The following is a 16,976-nucleotide window of genomic DNA, read 5'->3' on the forward strand; positions in this document are numbered from 1 at the left end:
AAGATCCATCTAACATCAGCAACAATATCCCTAGTACCACGACCCCTTCTAAACCCAGCCTGGACTTCCGGCAGTTCTCTGCTGATGTGCTCTTTCATGATACTACTATATAATATAATTCATTGAAATAATTCATATACTGTATAATTCATATACTATAATAATTCATATACTATATAATGTAATTCATTGAAAAGCAGGACACTGAACAGTTAGGATATTGCTAGCATTAATGCGTGTTCGAAAATGGAAGACATTCCCTTTTTGAACACTTGGTCATTTGGGGTTTACACGGCCAACCCAGGGTTCAAATTCGCCAGCTGCTCCATGAGGAAAGCTGAGAAGTCAACTCATGCGATTTCCTGCATCTGAAAACCTGCTGGAAGATCAGCTGTGAGTTGTTTCCAACTTGACAACCCGTAGTCCCAGCAACAAATGTGTATTTTATTTTCCTGCTTAATAACTACTATAAACCACCCTGCTCTTTGATCGTGTCTTCTGTTACCGTTACCAGATAATTAATGCAAATATATCCTTTGGCCAAGGCTTTGAAAAATACTTTTGTTAATTTCAGTCTTCATTTTAAACATTTTGCTCATAATCATGACTGAAATTACCTGACAATGTTCCAACATGGAGGTTTGGCACAGGTGACCCAAAACTCTCCATATTTATGAAGCCAAGTCATATGAAAATTGAGAATTGAAGCTAGTGACATTTTTTTGGCTTTTAAAGCAATTGACTGGTAGAAAGGATAAAATTTTTAAAATTAATGTACAACTCTGGCAGAAAACCATTCATTTTTTCTGTATGAAATATTTTCTTGGTATTTCCTCCATCATTGATTAACTACTTGAACACATATCCCTCCCACTTCAATTGTGAGATTTATAGTAACTTACACTAACAAATAACTTTCTAAATAAATGATGATGTCAGTGTTTATGGAGCAGGGTCCAGCGTTTGAAAACAGGAGCATCAGTAATTTCATTTCCATAAAGAGTGAGATTTTTAAAAAAATCAAATTCATATAGATTGAATGTTGATTTTGGGGGATCATTTTCCTTGAAATAAGTAAGTTATGATAGGTGGAGAGAGGCAATAGGAATAGGATGAAACAAGAATGGTCATAAGTTTATTTTAGATTTTTTTATTTTAAATATGTTTGAAAATGTTCATGATAGAATGTTTGATAAAGAAACATAATGTCTATAAATGGTACATAAACATAATATGCACCCATTAAAATAACATTTATGAAGAATTTAATAACATACTGTACATATTTGTTATGCATATAAACCTATATATAAGCTCTGATGGTCTAATGATAAGCTGCACTGCGAACACGAAGGCATGCAGTTTGAATCCGTCAGCTGCTCCACGGGAGAAGGATCAGCAGTCCTCTCCCTTACGATTAACTGCCTCTGAAAGCCTGTTAACGGTCGAGGGTCACCTATGAGTCAGTTCATGTATTTATGTTGGATACCATCAAGTCAGGAATGACTCATAGAGCACCCTTCAGCAGGTTTTCAGAGGTAGTAAACTGCACAGGAGAAGATTGCCCATCTATCTCTTGTAGAGCAGCTAGTGGATTCAAACAGTGTGCCTTTGAGTTGAAAGCACAACTTCTTACCCCCAGGCCAGCAGAGCTCCCTTTGTGCAGTGTGAAGCTTGTCAGGCTGTTAGATGAACGGTATGAGGTTTTAATCCACCAACGAGAAAGATGGCCAATCTCCTTCTGTAAAGATTAGTAGCCTTGGACACCTCATGGAAGGTCACTATGAGTCGACATCCACTCAACAGCAATAGGTTTAGGGTTTTGATATAATACAAGTAAAATGGGAAATCTCCTATGTTATTTACAGCCTCTAAAACTCTCCGGAAGGTCTTCCATGAGTTGGTTCCAACTCCATGGAGATGAGTAAAGCTCTGCATAATGTGACTTGTGTGATGAAATACAATGCAGCACTCAGTAGCAATGATTTAAAAAAACTACTACATAACTTGGAAGAGACTGGAGATCATTATGCTGAATGAGCTAACTCAGTCTCATAAGGATAAATACTGCATAAGACCATTGTTGTAAAAATAGAGGGATAACTACTGAAACATGATGGGAACCAAAGCGGTCGAAGGAGTGGGAGAAGAAGGATGAGAATGGATAGGGGCAAAACCACAGGGATGAACTACTTGGTGAGTGGAGAGAGGGAAGGAGAGGTGAAGAGAATGAGAAAGATCCAGCGGGGACCTGAAAAGATTGGGTAATGATGCGCAAGGTCCAATGGTGATTAATTTTAGAAAATATAATGCATGGGAATGATTGTATGAAACACAATGTGAATGAAGAATACTATGAAACATAATGTATATGAACTTTGGAAGCAAACCGATACAATACTTTAAAAAGATAAAAAAAATATGACTTGTGTGCATGTACACTTAAATATTTGCATAGAAAACACAGTGGAAGGAATTAAATAGGCTAAAATATTAACTGTGGTTGTCTTTGACTGACAAGTGAACTTAAGTCTGTATTTTCTAAACTTCCTTCAATTAACCAGGAAACCCCCCCCCAATATTCTTATAATTTGAGAAAATTTTTAGAAGCAGTAACCGGTTCTGTGTTGTGTAAATTAATAATACATTTGTTGCGCTTTACTGTTTTCCACTTAAATTGTTCCCATCACTTATACAATAACAACAACAACAACATGACTCCTACTCTTGTGCTGTGGAGACCTGCTTGGCCGGTATTGCTCTGCACTATGCTCTGGACTTGATCTCTTTTGGGGAGTGTACAGATGAAGTCATGGGCAAAAATCCACCACTGCAGCCATATAATTTCCACCTTTTTCTAAACACGTTCTTTAATACGGATCTCCATCTTCTTTCAGTGAGCTGGACATGATATCTACAAGGGTGATGGACATTAAGCTTCGAGAGGCTGCAGAAGGCATTGGGGAGGACAACACAGGTAAGGCCCTCCTTTCCCCACTCTGGGAAGCCCTCACGTGTGTGCATAGTTCCAGGCAGGAAGAGCAGCTAACACAGCCAGGCCTTTGGGGGCTCTTTGTGGAAAGTGAATGCTCGTGACTCCTACGTTTTACCCATTATCACTTGGAAAAGAGGTCCAACTTCATGAATGGCATCCCGAGGTAATGCTCCTTTCATTTCTCTGTAAAAAACTAGGGGCTTTTGAAGTGCTTTTTCTCATTCCTGAAGAAGCTTTTCATCGGCTCAAGAGGGAGGAGGACAAATGAATAACTTACCATCTTAGAATGTATGAAGTTATCTGAAGGAGATTGGACAAAGTACAGCTCAATTAAATCATCCAGAAGAAATTCTATTAAGAGAGACTCTGATCCCTCTCTTTTATTCTCTCATGGACTTTTATGATACTTTCTACTTGCCATGAATTACCATCTCATAACAGCTCCAAGGGTTATCGAGTTATGTAATTGATTTGCTGTTATCTAGGTATTGCTATGTATGTCTTGATAGAGTTAAAAAATAGACATTAAAATCACGATCATTCCACAAGGTACGTTTCCCCCTATTACTGCTCTTTTTAGGGCACTAACAAAGTTCTCCATTTCTCTTTTATTTAAAGCCCAAATGCCAATAGTATTTTTCTTTTTTTTTTAATAGTATTTTTCTTAATATAGTGCAAAGGGAACAGCTCCAATAATATTAAATCCCAGCTACTATCCACTAGCATCAATCAGATACTAATTTCACCAAAGACTGTATTTCATTTATTATGTGTAGTTTTTAAATTTTCTTTTTGTTTCATATTAGAACCACATTTTCTCTATAGCATTTCACTAGATATCAAATTGTCCAAAATACAAAGTTTTAGAAATTAACTCTGAAAAATAAAGATATTTTGAATTTATAATATTATGGAACACTGAATTATTTCTTATGAATAAAAAAACATACTTGGAAGAAGTATTTTTTTTTTTAGCCTAAAACAACTTCTGTCTTTTCTAGTTTTGGATACCATAAGTAACAAGGTGACTTATAAATGTCTACTTACAGATTCAGCATTTAAAAAGTAAGAGAGCAAAGGTAATCCTTTTACAAATAAAAATGAACTAGGTTATTCACATCAATCCCTTCCTGCTGAAAATATAAATTCTAGATAAGAAAAATTGAAAAAATGTTTAGTAGATAGTAAAAAATAAATAGTCCAGAACTGAAAGAAAAAGATACGTGAGCAGAGAATCCATTTTTGTCCTTTGACCACTTGTCAGTCTACATAAATTTAAATTTTATTCTCATGTCTTCATTGAATGGGAGGTATGGTAAAGGTCGGCTATCAAAGTTCAGGGACAGAGCAATGTGAAGTTACCTGGAGATATTCCCCACAATATTCTAGAAGCCACAGAAGCTATGCAATTTGGTTCCCTGCGAGGGAGGATCTGTAGCTTGGATTTGTATTGCCTGGGTAATTCAGAAATCATCAACCAAGAATATAGTTAATAAGTGCTTCTAGATTGGTAACCCTCTTAGAAAAGTGAACAGTCTTCTCTAAAAGAATGTCTACTATGAAATTATAATGGAAAATTACAAATCAGTGATAATAATTCCTATAAGGAAACAAAATACTATCATGAGAACCAGAGAAACCATAGAATCAGATGTCTGAAGGCATCAGATGTCAAAATTATAAAATATATGCTGTAAATTAACTGTGCACACTACATAACTGTGTGTACTCCATAGGGAGCTCTGGTAGCTTAGTGGTAAGGAGTTGTGCTGCGAACACAGAGGAACATGTTTCAAATCCAGTAAGTGCTCTGCAGGAGAAGGATGAGCAGTCTCTTCCCTTGTGATTTACTGCCTCTGGAAACCCATGGAAGTTAAGTTATGAGTTGGTTCTGACTTGATGGTATATAACAAAAGTAGCAACTACATTTCCGCTGACAAAATTAAGAAAAAGTTTTTAAATACCTAGAAGGATGAGGAAATAGAAAAGTGGCATAGATCTAAAAATAAAGTCTTAGACTTAGGAATTCAATAAAACCTTATAGGACAACCTCCAAGAAAGTCAGTAAACATTTCATCAAAATAAAAAAGAGGGAAAGCATAAAGATTTAGCAGATACCAAAACACCATCAACGAAAAATACCAACAAAGAAAATTGTAAGAAAAGCCATAAGTAACATGAACTCTGCACAAAAGGGCAGATGGAATAGAGGTATCCGCAATACCACAAAAAGATAGCAATAAATATGCTTTATTGTTAATTCCACTGACAGAAATGGACTAACTTCACTCATCAAGCGAAAAAGAGTAGCAGAATGGATAAGAAAACATCATCCAGCAATATGATGTCTATAAGAGACACACCTCGGATACAAACAGATTAAAAATAAATATTTTTTGCAAAATACATAACAAATAATATAAACACGTTGTTGTTGTTATGTGCCTTCGAGTCATTTGCGACTCATAGCGACGCTATGTACAACAGCCCTAAACCCTGTTCTATCCTGTGCCAATCGCATTGCCTCTGACACACCCATCCCGAGTACCCCAGTCACTGAATCAATCCACCTCATAGAGAGTCTTCCCCTCCTGCACTGTCCCTCTACTCTACCCAGCATGATGTCCCTCTCCAAAGACCTGTCTCTCCTTACATGTCCAAAGTATCTCAGATGAAGCCCCAGCATCTTTGCCTCCAAGGAGTAGCCTGGTTTAACCCTCTCTAGGATGGATCTGTTTGTTTTCTTGGCAGTCGAACATTCAATACTCTTCTCCAGCACCACAGCTCAAAGGCGTCAATTCTCCTTCTGTCCTCCCTAGTCATTGCCCAACTCTCTGATGTATAACAAGTGATTGCAAAGACCATGGCCTGTATCAGACACACCTTAGTGTCCAGAGAGATACCGTTGCTCTTGAGTACTTTAGAGAGGTCCCTAACAGCAGACTTTCCCATAATCTATGTGTTTATATAGGTTTTTATATAGGTTTATATATAAACCTATAAAAAACATCGATTATATATATTACAAGTAATTTATAACACACATATGATATCTCTCTAGTATTTTTGTCATTATTGTTTCATTATAAATTTAGGGGGTGAGAGGGGATGGGGGAAAGTAACAAAAGGACAATTAATGAAAACCACCATTGAAGGTAAGGAAGGGCATTACATACTGATTAAAGGCACAATAGATCAAGAACACATAATCTTGGTCAACATTTATGCACCAAATCATGATGTTGTTGTTGTTCTTAAGTGCTGTCGAGTCATAGGCAACTCATAGTGACCCTGTGAATGAAAGATCTGAGCACTGTTCGTAAGAGTTTCCAGAGGCAAACCATTTCGGAAGTGGATGCCACTCCTGCTTCCAAGCTTGTTTTAATCGGGAAGCTCCACCAACACTGTCCACCATGGGTAACCATTCTCGCATTTGGCACATCAGTGTCATAGTGTTCAGCATCACAGCAACCACGAGTTACTTCTGTACAGAAGTGCACAGATCACTGCATTGGAGTAGATGAGGGAGAAAACTGTTTAAAAGGAATACATGATTAGGTATTATTTGCCTGACAAGAGTCCAGAATAAGAGCTACATGGTAAAGTGGACTGGGGGAGATTGTATAACAATGAAAGAATTATTTTTTTTAGAAGAGAAAAGCGAACTGGTGGGAAGGGTGACAGAGAGGAAGATGTGCAACAGTGAATGAGTGGAAATCCAAGTTCTCTGTAAATTTTCATTAAAATCTCAATTAAAAAAAATTGGAAGATTCACACTGATTCCTACATCTACTATAAAGCTACAGTAATCTAAACAGTGTGGTATTGGTAATAGACCAGAACAGGGAGACAGAGTAGTGCTAGGACATTTGGAATATGTGGGAGAAAATGGAATTTTGTTCTATACCTCAAAGGTGTTATAAAAATTAATGCAAATAGACCCTAATTTGAAACGAAGACATCTTTAAAACATTGGAGAAAATATTTATAACCATGTATTTGGCAGACATTCTTAAAATATTGTACCAAAACTAAATCTTCTAAAGAAAGTACTAAAAACTGTAAACTGTACTTCATCAAAACATGACAGTGAACTCAGTCTCATAAAATCAAATGCTGTATAAAATCATTATTGTAGAATAAATACGAGGATTCAAGGAGGTAAGGGGGGCTGCTTAATCATAAAGTCAGATAATTTGATGAGTAGAGGGAGGGGTGGGTAAAGGAAAGGATAAAGATCTGGTGTGGAAAACCATGTTATATGAACTTTGTAAGTAAACCACTATAAAATTTTTAAAAAATTTAAAAGACGCATGAGTCTTATTTCTGCATTCACTGACTTTGTCAATCCATCTTGTTCAGGGTATTTGTCTCTTCACTGACCCTCTGCCTTTTCAAGCATGACCCTCTAATACTTTCCAAGGAATAATTTATGCTAACAGCATGCCCAAAGCAAAGTATGTGAGATGAACTTTCACCATGCTTGTCTTCAAGGAGCACTCTGGTTGAACTTTCTCCAGGACGTAGAAGTTTATTCTTTCATCAGTCCATCAGATGTTCAGCACTCTTCTCCAGTACCACAACTCAAAGGCATCCATTCTCCTGTCACTCTTATTCATTGTCCATCTCTCAGGTTATATCAGGTGAATGGAAAGACTATGGCTTAAATTAAATACATCTTAGTATTCAAACTGACTACTCTTTTGGACACTTCCCACCATGGAAAAGAATGCTCAATTCTTGTTTGAGAGGAAAGACTTGGAAATGTGCTCCTGTGAAGATTATGTCTTAAGAAACCCAACAGGCAGTTTTCTGCTCTGCAGGGTCGCTATGAGTTGGAATCTGCTCCAACAACACAACACTCATAGACAATGCAAATTAAAGTCATAATAAGATACCAGTACACATTTGTTAGAATGAACTTTATGAAAACAAAAGAAGCCAATAGATACTATATGCTGATAAGAATCAACTTGAACATTCATACATTGCTGAAGAGAATGAAGGATTGCGAGGTAACACAGCTACCTTGGAAAGCATTCTCGTAGTTACATATAAAATTGAACATATACTTACATGATCCAGCAGTTCTACTCCTAGTATTCACATAAAGGAAATAAAACATATGTTTACACAAACAAATATGTTAATGCTTATAGCAACTTTATTTGTAATTGCCAAAAATGGAAGTGAGCCCAAACATCTTCTAAATGGTGAATTGTTACACATACTGGTATATCCATTCAATGGTTAGAATCAACCCATACCTGACCCTCCAGTGGGTTTTCAGGGACCATAAAACACACAGGAGGAGATGGTCCATCTTTCTCTCACCACCAGCACTTCCTGGTCAGCAGTAAAAGAAACACATTATTACGATGAGTAATAACAAGAACCAATCTGCAATGTGATATACTGGGCAAAACCCAGAAAATACACCCCTACTACATATTATACAATTATACAATTCAATCAATGTAACGTTTTGAAAAAGGCAAAAATATGATCAGAGAAGAACTGTTTCCCAGGAATTAGAAATAGGAAGAAGGTTTGACTACAAAAGGACACCGGAGAGTATTTTTGGGACCTTTGTTATGGTGGTGATTATGCAGCTCTGTGTATACTGTATACTAGAAAGAGTGAATTTTCCTATATGTAACTTTTAGATACAATCACACAGCACACTTTAAAAATAAGAAAATGGATTTTCCAGAAATAATCCTAATGATTAAAATTTAGTAGATTAATTTAACAGTAAGTAAATAACCCAAAATAGATCAGATAAAGTTATTCAAACTTGGCATTACTCAAGTTGAAAGAACTGTAGAACAAATTCAAGCCTTGAGTTGAATATTCAAGGTCTTTGTGAGAAAAAATAATGACTGATGCAGGAAACATCGAGAGAAGATAGACGTAGCATCCTATCAGGAAGTAGCATATGGTCAAGAACCAACGGTACTGAAGGATGAAGTCTAATCATCACAAAAGGCTTTGGCAAAAAAAACCCGAGGCTCCAGGAGTGGGCTGAGGTGATTCAGATGCAAACTTGGACATGATCACTTATGCCAAGATATTTGGAAGCCAGCTACCTGGCCAACTGACTGGAAGAGATTAATACTTATTTAAAAAAAAAAAGGGAGGATGATACAAGAGAATGCAGATTTTACCAACAAGTATCATTAATAGTTCATACAATAAAGATACTGCTGATAATTATTTAAAAACTATTAGAATAATACATTGACAGAGGACTTCCCAAAAAAATGAAGCTAGATTTAGAAGCAGCTATGGCACAAGGAATATCATTGCTAATCTCAGATGGATCTTGGCTTAAGGCAGAAAATACTAGAAGGATGTTTACTGGTGTTTTATTGACTATGCAAAGGCATTCAACTGTGTGGAACATAATAATGGATAATTTTGAAAAGAATGGAAATTGTTGAATACTTAAATGTGTTCATGGGAACCCTAAACACAGACCAGGAATCTGTTGTCCAAACAGAACAAGGGAACATACTATGTATTTTAAGATTGTTGTTGTTGTTATGTGCCGTCGAGTTGTTTGCGACTCATAGTGACCCTAGGAAGGATGTATTTCAGGGTTGTATCCTTTCTTTACACCTGTTCAGTCTGTATGCTCAGAAAATCACTCAAGAAGCTGTACTACATGAAGTAGGTAGCCTCAGGATTGGAAGAAGACTCATCTACAATCTGTGTTGTGCAGTTGACACAGCCTTGCTTGTCAGAAAGCAAAAAGGACTTCAGACACTTGCTGCAAAAGATCAAAGACTTTAGTCTTCAACATGAATTACATCTGAATATCAATAAAAATCTTAACCACTGAACCAATAGATAATGTTACGATACATGGGGAAAAGATTGAAGATGTCAGTTCTTTCATTTTATTAGGGACCACAGTCAACATCCACAGTATCAGCAGTCAGGGAATCAAAAGACATATTGCACTGAGAAATCTAATGTGAAGGACCTCTGCAGAGTGTTGAAGAGCAATTTTAATTTAAGGACTAGGGTGCATCTGATCTAAGACATAGTCTTTTCAGTTATTTGCTATGCATATGAAAGTTGGACAGTGACTAAGGAAGACCAAAGAAGAATTGATGACATTGAATTGTGGTTTTGGAGAAGAGTATTGAATATACTGTGAATTGTCAAGACAGTAAACAAATCTATCTTGGCAGAAGTGCACTTAGTGCTCCTTAGAGGCAAGGATGATGAAATTTCATCCCACATACTTTGGACATGTTGTCAAGAAAGACCAAATATTAAAAAAAGACATAATACAGAGAAAGTCTAGAGTCAAGAAAAAGAGAGGGAAATCTTCAACAAAATGGATTCAGTCAGGCAGAGATTATGGTGCTAGGATATGGCAAGGTTTGGATCTACTCATTTGAATAGTGGTAGATTCAAAGGCATCTAACAATGACAGCATGTGTATTGTACACAGAAAACGTGAATTTCAAGTGTAGAATTTGTGTTTTGTTCTGTGGTAATGTGTTAAAGTTTATTTTGTGTTCTTGAATGTCTAAACTAAATAGAAATTAAGACTGAGTTTCAGGTTTGTAAGAATGATGCACTGTTTTTCTTAGCTCCAGTTCTGTATTCTCTTTGTCACTGTAGAGAAATCCAACTGATTATTGTATGTTGGTCTTGTATCCTGCCACTTTGCTGAATTGGTCAACTGTGTCCAGTAGTTTTCTTGCTAAATCTTTAGGATTTTCTAAGTATACTATCATATCATATCTGCATATAGAGATAATTTTACCCCCTCTTTGCCAATTTGGATACCTCTTATTTCCTTCTCTTGTCTTATTGCTATCGCTAAGACTTCCAGTACAATATTGAATAAGAGAGGTGAGAGTGGGCATCCTTGCCTAGTTCACGTTATTAAAGGGAATGCCTTTGCTCTCTCTCCATTGAGAACAATGTTGGCTCTTGGGTTTTCATAGATACATTTTACTATGTTGAAGAAATTCCCCTCTAATCCTATTTTGCTGAATGTTTTAATCAGGAAAAGGTGTTAGATTTTGACAAGAGCCTTTTCTGCATCAATTAATATGATCATGTGGTTCTTCTTCTTTGCTTTGTTAATGTGATGAATTACATTTATTGTTTTTCTTATGCTGGCAAGGTTGTGGAGAAACTGTTAGTGGGAGTGTAAAATGGTGCAACCACTATGGAAGGCAGTATGGCGCGTTCTTGAAAAGTTGCAAATAGAAATACAATTTGATCCAGCAATCCCACTACTGGGGAATATACCCCAAAGAAACCAGAACTGCCACCCAAGCAGATATATGCACACCTATGTTTATCATGGCTTTGCTCACAATAGCAAAGAGTTGGAAACAACCTAAGTGCCCATCAGTAAACAAATGGATAGAGAAGCTGTGGTATATTCACACAATAGAATACCACACTGTATTGAAAAACAAGGAACTCATGCAATATTATACAAAATGGATGACCCTGGAGGACGTTATGCTGAGTGAAATATCTCAGTCACAAAAGGACAAATACTGCATAGTGCCACTATTGTAAAATGGAACTGACATCTAGGTTGGGGGGAGACTGAGAAAGATGGGATAAATTATGATTACTGCATTGAAACAGATGAGGGAGAGAACTGTTTAAAAGGAATATGTGATTAGGTATTATTGTCATGACAGGAGTCCAGAATGAAGGCTGTATAGTGGAGTGGACTTGGAGACAGGGATTGTATAACAATGAAAGAATTTTTCTTTTACTTTTCAAAGAGAAGAGCGAACTGGGATCAGGAGAGGTTGGGCAGGGAGAAAAGTGCAACAGTTAATGAATGGAAATCCAAAGTCTCTGTAAACTTTCACTAAAATTAATTTTTTTTTACTTAGTTTGTTTATTTTTCATTTCAGTGAACATCTACAGAGATTTTGGAATTCCATTCATTCATTGTTGCACCCTTCTCCCCACACAAACTCCTCCCCCCTTTGCTCCTCTCCTTGAAAAGCAAAAGAAAAACTCCCTCATTGGTACACAATCCCCCCGCACCTCCCCAAACCCCACTCCCTACCCCCAAATATAATCCACTCTGCAACCCTCATTGCGTACTCCTACGATAAAAATAATGCCTTAAAATAGAATACTTTTAGACTATTCTCTCCCCCATAGACTTCAATGCCATAAACATATTTCATCCAAAATTAATTTTAAAAAAAGAATAGGAAAAAAAGATATACTGTATGTCTATAGATCTAAAAACAATAGTAACAATAAAAACACAAAAGGGAATAATTACTGTATAAACAGAAATCTTGCTTTTTCTTCACATGCACTTCTCACATATGTTTGGTGAGATCTCACCAGCCTCTAAATAGCATGCTTTTGCTTATGGTTGATTTTTAAAATTTGTCTAGGAAAGAAGAAATCCAAATTCAAAACTTTTAAGAAGTTCTTTGGGAAGAAGAAGAGGAAGGAATCACCCTCATCCGCAAGCAGTAGCACTTGGAAACAAAATCAAGCGAAGAGTGAGGTCATTGCCCTTGAGTCAGGGCCAGTGGGCTACGACTCTGAGGATGAGCTTGAGTAAGTTACCTTATCTCTCCGTCTTGCTTTGCTCGCCAAGCAGGAGGGTATGTGCGAGATGGACTAAAGCCTTCTGTTTCACTTTTTGCAATTTGCCTAGCTTTCTGAGCCTACTTATCTTCTAGGTGTCTCATCGGAAGTTCTTTCTCAGAGATTGTAGTTTTGGTCTTTTCATATACAAAGTAAGAGAAAGCATTATTGGGCAGCTGCTATGTGCTTGCCAGGTGGTCTGTCTGTTAAAAATCACAGTAACTGTATGAGTCTAAGCAGGCGTACCTGGAGATACTGTTGATTTGGTTGTAAACCACCACAGTAATGTGAATGCTGCAGTAAAGCAAGTCATGTGGATGTTTTGGTTTACCAGTTTAGATGAAAAATATGTTTACATTATATTGTATATATTGCAAATTTTAAAGTACTGCAAAAAAATTACTAAAATGTGACACAGATACATGAAGTGAACACATGCTGTTGGAAAAAACGGTGTCAGTAGACTTTCACCTCCAATTTGTGAAAAATGCAGCATCTGCAAAGCACAGCAAAGCCATGCATAGATATGCTTATCTCTTATTTTGTAAATGAGCAAACCAGGACTTAGAGAAATTTTGCCACTTGTCTAATATGTTGTTTTTAGTGCCATTGAGTCAAGTGTGTCTGACTCATAATGAGCCTGTGAACAACTGATCTGAACCCGGTCCTATCCTTTGCAATCCTCACAATGTCTGACATACTTAAGTCTGTTGCTTCAGTCACTTTGTCAGTCCACTTAGTTTAGGGTCTTCCTCTCCTTCACCATCCCTCCAGCCTTCCAGGCATAATGTCCCTCTCCAAGGAATGGCCTCTAGGATAAGGGTTCTGTTTGAACTTAACAAGCAGTTCCTTCGGGGACCTGGACACAAAACTAGAAAACTGCATGTCTCTCACTTAAAGTTGAACTTTGAATAATAATTTAGTACAAGAAGCTAAAAAAACCAAATCATTGCTCTTGAGTCAGAATCAACTCATAGCTGACATTCCGGCAGGTTTTCAGGAGTCTGTAAGTCACACAGGAAAAGATTGCCCACCTTTCTTCCAAAGAGCCGCTGGTAAAGTTAAACCTTCAGAAAGTCATCACCTTTGGGTTAGCAGAACAGCTCTCCACAGACGACATCACCAGAGCTACTTAGTTTTCCATCAAAGAGATTAAAACAAAACAATGTTTCCTGCTAGTTAGTCATATAAAAATAATCTAAAATGTCATTGGGAAGAGCAGATCCAATAGATGTTAAACATTTTAGAAAGTCTAGTGAAGACATTTTTACTTATTTTTTCCCATTTTTTAAAATTGCAATTTCAACAAAAGTTTACAGAATATTGGATTTTTATTCATTCATGGTTGCATATTTACCTCCCTAATCCCCAGTTCACTTTAAAAAAAAATTCATTCATTGTTGCATAATTTTCTCCTTTCCCTCTTCACCATTCACTTTGCAGTGCACCTCTAATTCTAGACTGTTGTCTTACAGATAATGCCTATTCATATATTCTTTTTAAAACAGTTAAAATGAATATCTTTGTGCTATCCTAGAAATGATTACTGTGACTAAAAGGAAACAGATTTTTCTACAGAAAAGCTACACCAACTTTTGTATTTCCTTTTTAACAACATTGCCCTCTGGATTTGGAGGATAACCCCCTTCAGAAGACACCGTGTCCCCCAGGATTAAGGAATAGAACAAAGGGAGCAAAGGGAGTAATGGGCTTGGGCCTCCCAGTGATGTGTTTGTCCTCTTCCCTCCTCCTCAGGAGCCTCCTACTATTTGTTTTTAACTTTTTAAATAATGAAATTAAAATATACATCACTAAAGACTTGCCAGTTCACCAGTGTTTACATGTATTCTTCAGTGCAGTGATATTCACTATGTTCGTTTTGTTGTACAACCGTTGTCTCTCTCCATCTCCAAATTACTTCATCACTTTTAATAGGAACAAGGAGTACTGATATTGCAGTGGTTAAGCACTCAGTTGCTAGCCCTAAAGGTCAGTGGTTTAAATCCCCCGGCTACTCCAAGGAGAAAGATGTAGCAGTCTACATTTGTAAAGATCTGCAGCCTTGAAAACCCAATGGGACAGTTAACTACTGCCCTGTGAGTATATTTGAGTCGTAATTTATTAGGCCACAATGGATGAGTATTTTTTTTTATTATTATAGTATTAATATGCATGCAGTGCCCTCTATGCTGTAATGAGCTTTGACTGTTTTTAGAGGAGTAGAGATTATATTGACCACTTGGTGGCACCAAACAATTGAAATGGAGAGATGAGGTTTTGGTTTCTGGTAATCGCAGTTGGTAAAATGGGACCTGGGAATCCATTAGGAAACCTGGAATGCTTGTTCCCTTGGTAATGCTATTGTTCGGTGCCTTTGAGCAAATCCCTGCTCGTTGTGACCCAAGTGATGTGGGCATTGCCCAGTAAGGTTTCCAAGGCTGTGATCTTTACAGGACCTGTTGCCAGGCTATTCTTCACAGAGCAGCTGAGTGAACCAGCCTTTCTGCTAGCTGTGCAGAGCTTAACTGCTGTGCTGAGAGGGCTGCTTGTCTTAGTAATAATGCTTTTAATTTCTTTTCACTTGGCCAACCCCAGAGAAGTGATGCCAGCCGTACCACCCACATCCTATCTTGTGACTATCTTGTGGTGTTGGTGATATAGGCCTGGACCAAGAGAGGGCCCTAACCTCCAGAGAACAGCTAGAGGAGTAAGTCAAAGGGAAATGGCCAGTCCACTTGTCTGTCTCCTTCTCGTCACTAAAACCATTGAAAGAGATAATGTCTTTCTTGTCCTTAGCTCTCTTGAACTTCACAGGGACCTGAATTTCATTTATTATAAAAGTTTGTTGAAATTGATTCTTGCAAAGAAAACTTGAGGTGGGATATATTTGTGACAAAGAAGTGCAAATTGTATAGAGAGAAACACAAGGAGGAGGTAGGATCCTACAGGCACTCTAACCTCTGCGAGAGGGTGCATGCCTTCCAGCTTCTGCAGCACGTTCAGCCCACTGATGAGCCCATACTACCCACTCTTCTCATCCATCACTATGAGCCACCAAGACACACTCATGCTGGGGCCCTGAAATGTGAGGATACACTCTTTGGGGAGCCACAGGCTTCTTACTTGCAAACTTAGTGTTATGAGCCAGAAAGGAAGTTAATGAAAAGAAAGCAGCATTAACCAACACAATTTGAAATGCAGTGGGGCGAAGCCACACCCAGAGGCCATTGACCCCACATAGCAGGATGCCCACAGGGTGGGGTCCGTACGGGTACAAGATGTCCAGTGTGTGCAGAGGCAGACTTTCCTTCCCTCATCGTCTGACTCCATCATCTCCTTCCACCTATTGTTCAGACAGCCACTGCTGCTAGGACAATCTGCCAACTAATTCCACTTCCTCTCATGACAACTTGTGAATTCCCACTGAGTCCTGTGCCAGATCTGAGCCTTGAACTCAGTGCTGGGGAGAGGGCTGGGATGGGGCATAATGAACCCCCTCTCTAACCCCAGTGTCAATTTAAGACCTAAATCTCTGCAGAGGGTGAGTTGCACAGTTCATGGAATGCCAGCGTCAGGTAATAGTGTGGCTTTGTAGATTTGAAACTCTCCTTTCACACACAGCCATGCATATATGTTTCAGAGGGTCTGGGATGGGGGGTGCAGGAGGAGTCCATTGGTCAGGCAGACCCTCAGCCTGCTGTGAAAACCTGGCCTTTAGCCCACTGAGGTTCTGTTTGTCTCCCCACAAGAAATGAGTTCACCTTTTGCAGTGTTCATGACAAATTCCATAAAAATCAGATGATCTAGCCAAGGCCGCCTGCCAGTCCTTCATATCTGCTTCCTGCTGTCTTGGATCTCACACCTTGTCACATCTTGGTTTGTTTATTTAATAAGAATTCACACAACCTTCAGATATATCAGGAAAATACCTGACTATCCAGTGCTTTTGAGAGTCAGTTGTTGCAGTTGACACTGTGGGGATAAATTCAAGGCAGTGGCAATTAAAACGATAAATGCAATAAAGAGCTTGTTGTGTGACATGCAGTCAACTCTCATCCCCCCTCTAAGTTCATCCTGGGAACCCCCACAGTCAGGGGAGGGAAGATGGACAGAGTCTCATGGTGCCTCTTCTATCCTAGGGAGTCCAGGGGTGGACTGGGCAACCGAGCCCTCTCACACGACAGTATTTTCATCCCTGAGTCAGGCCCCGATCCTGGTCGGCCCGTACGAGTGTTTTCCCAAGAAAATGTGTGTGATCGGATCAAAGCTCTGCAGGTATAAGTTTTTTTACTTGGTAATTTTATCAAAAGGTGTTTAAATGGTTTCCACTTGTTTTACTTTTGTTACAGTCCACATGCACTTCACAATGGGCAGA

General features: G+C 38.1%; 1 protein-coding gene across 1 annotated transcript in view; it reads left to right on the forward strand.

Moving 5' to 3' along the window:
- Positions 1–2,907: 2,907 nt before the first annotated feature.
- Positions 2,908–16,976, forward strand: part of KIAA1211L (KIAA1211-like ortholog) — a 77,386-nt gene continuing 63,317 nt past the window's right edge. Inside the window, exons 1-3 of the mRNA XM_006879488.1 lie at positions 2,908–2,977; positions 12,403–12,571; positions 16,741–16,876. Coding sequence (XP_006879550.1) covers positions 2,908–2,977; positions 12,403–12,571; positions 16,741–16,876 — 375 coding nt within the window. The remainder of the gene's footprint in view (positions 2,978–12,402; positions 12,572–16,740; positions 16,877–16,976) is intronic.

Source organism: Elephantulus edwardii, unplaced genomic scaffold (genome assembly GCF_000299155.1).
Source record: "Elephantulus edwardii isolate Elephantulus edwardi_28Jun2011 unplaced genomic scaffold, EleEdw1.0 scaffold00003, whole genome shotgun sequence".
NCBI classification, from domain to species: domain Eukaryota; kingdom Metazoa; phylum Chordata; class Mammalia; order Macroscelidea; family Macroscelididae; genus Elephantulus; species Elephantulus edwardii.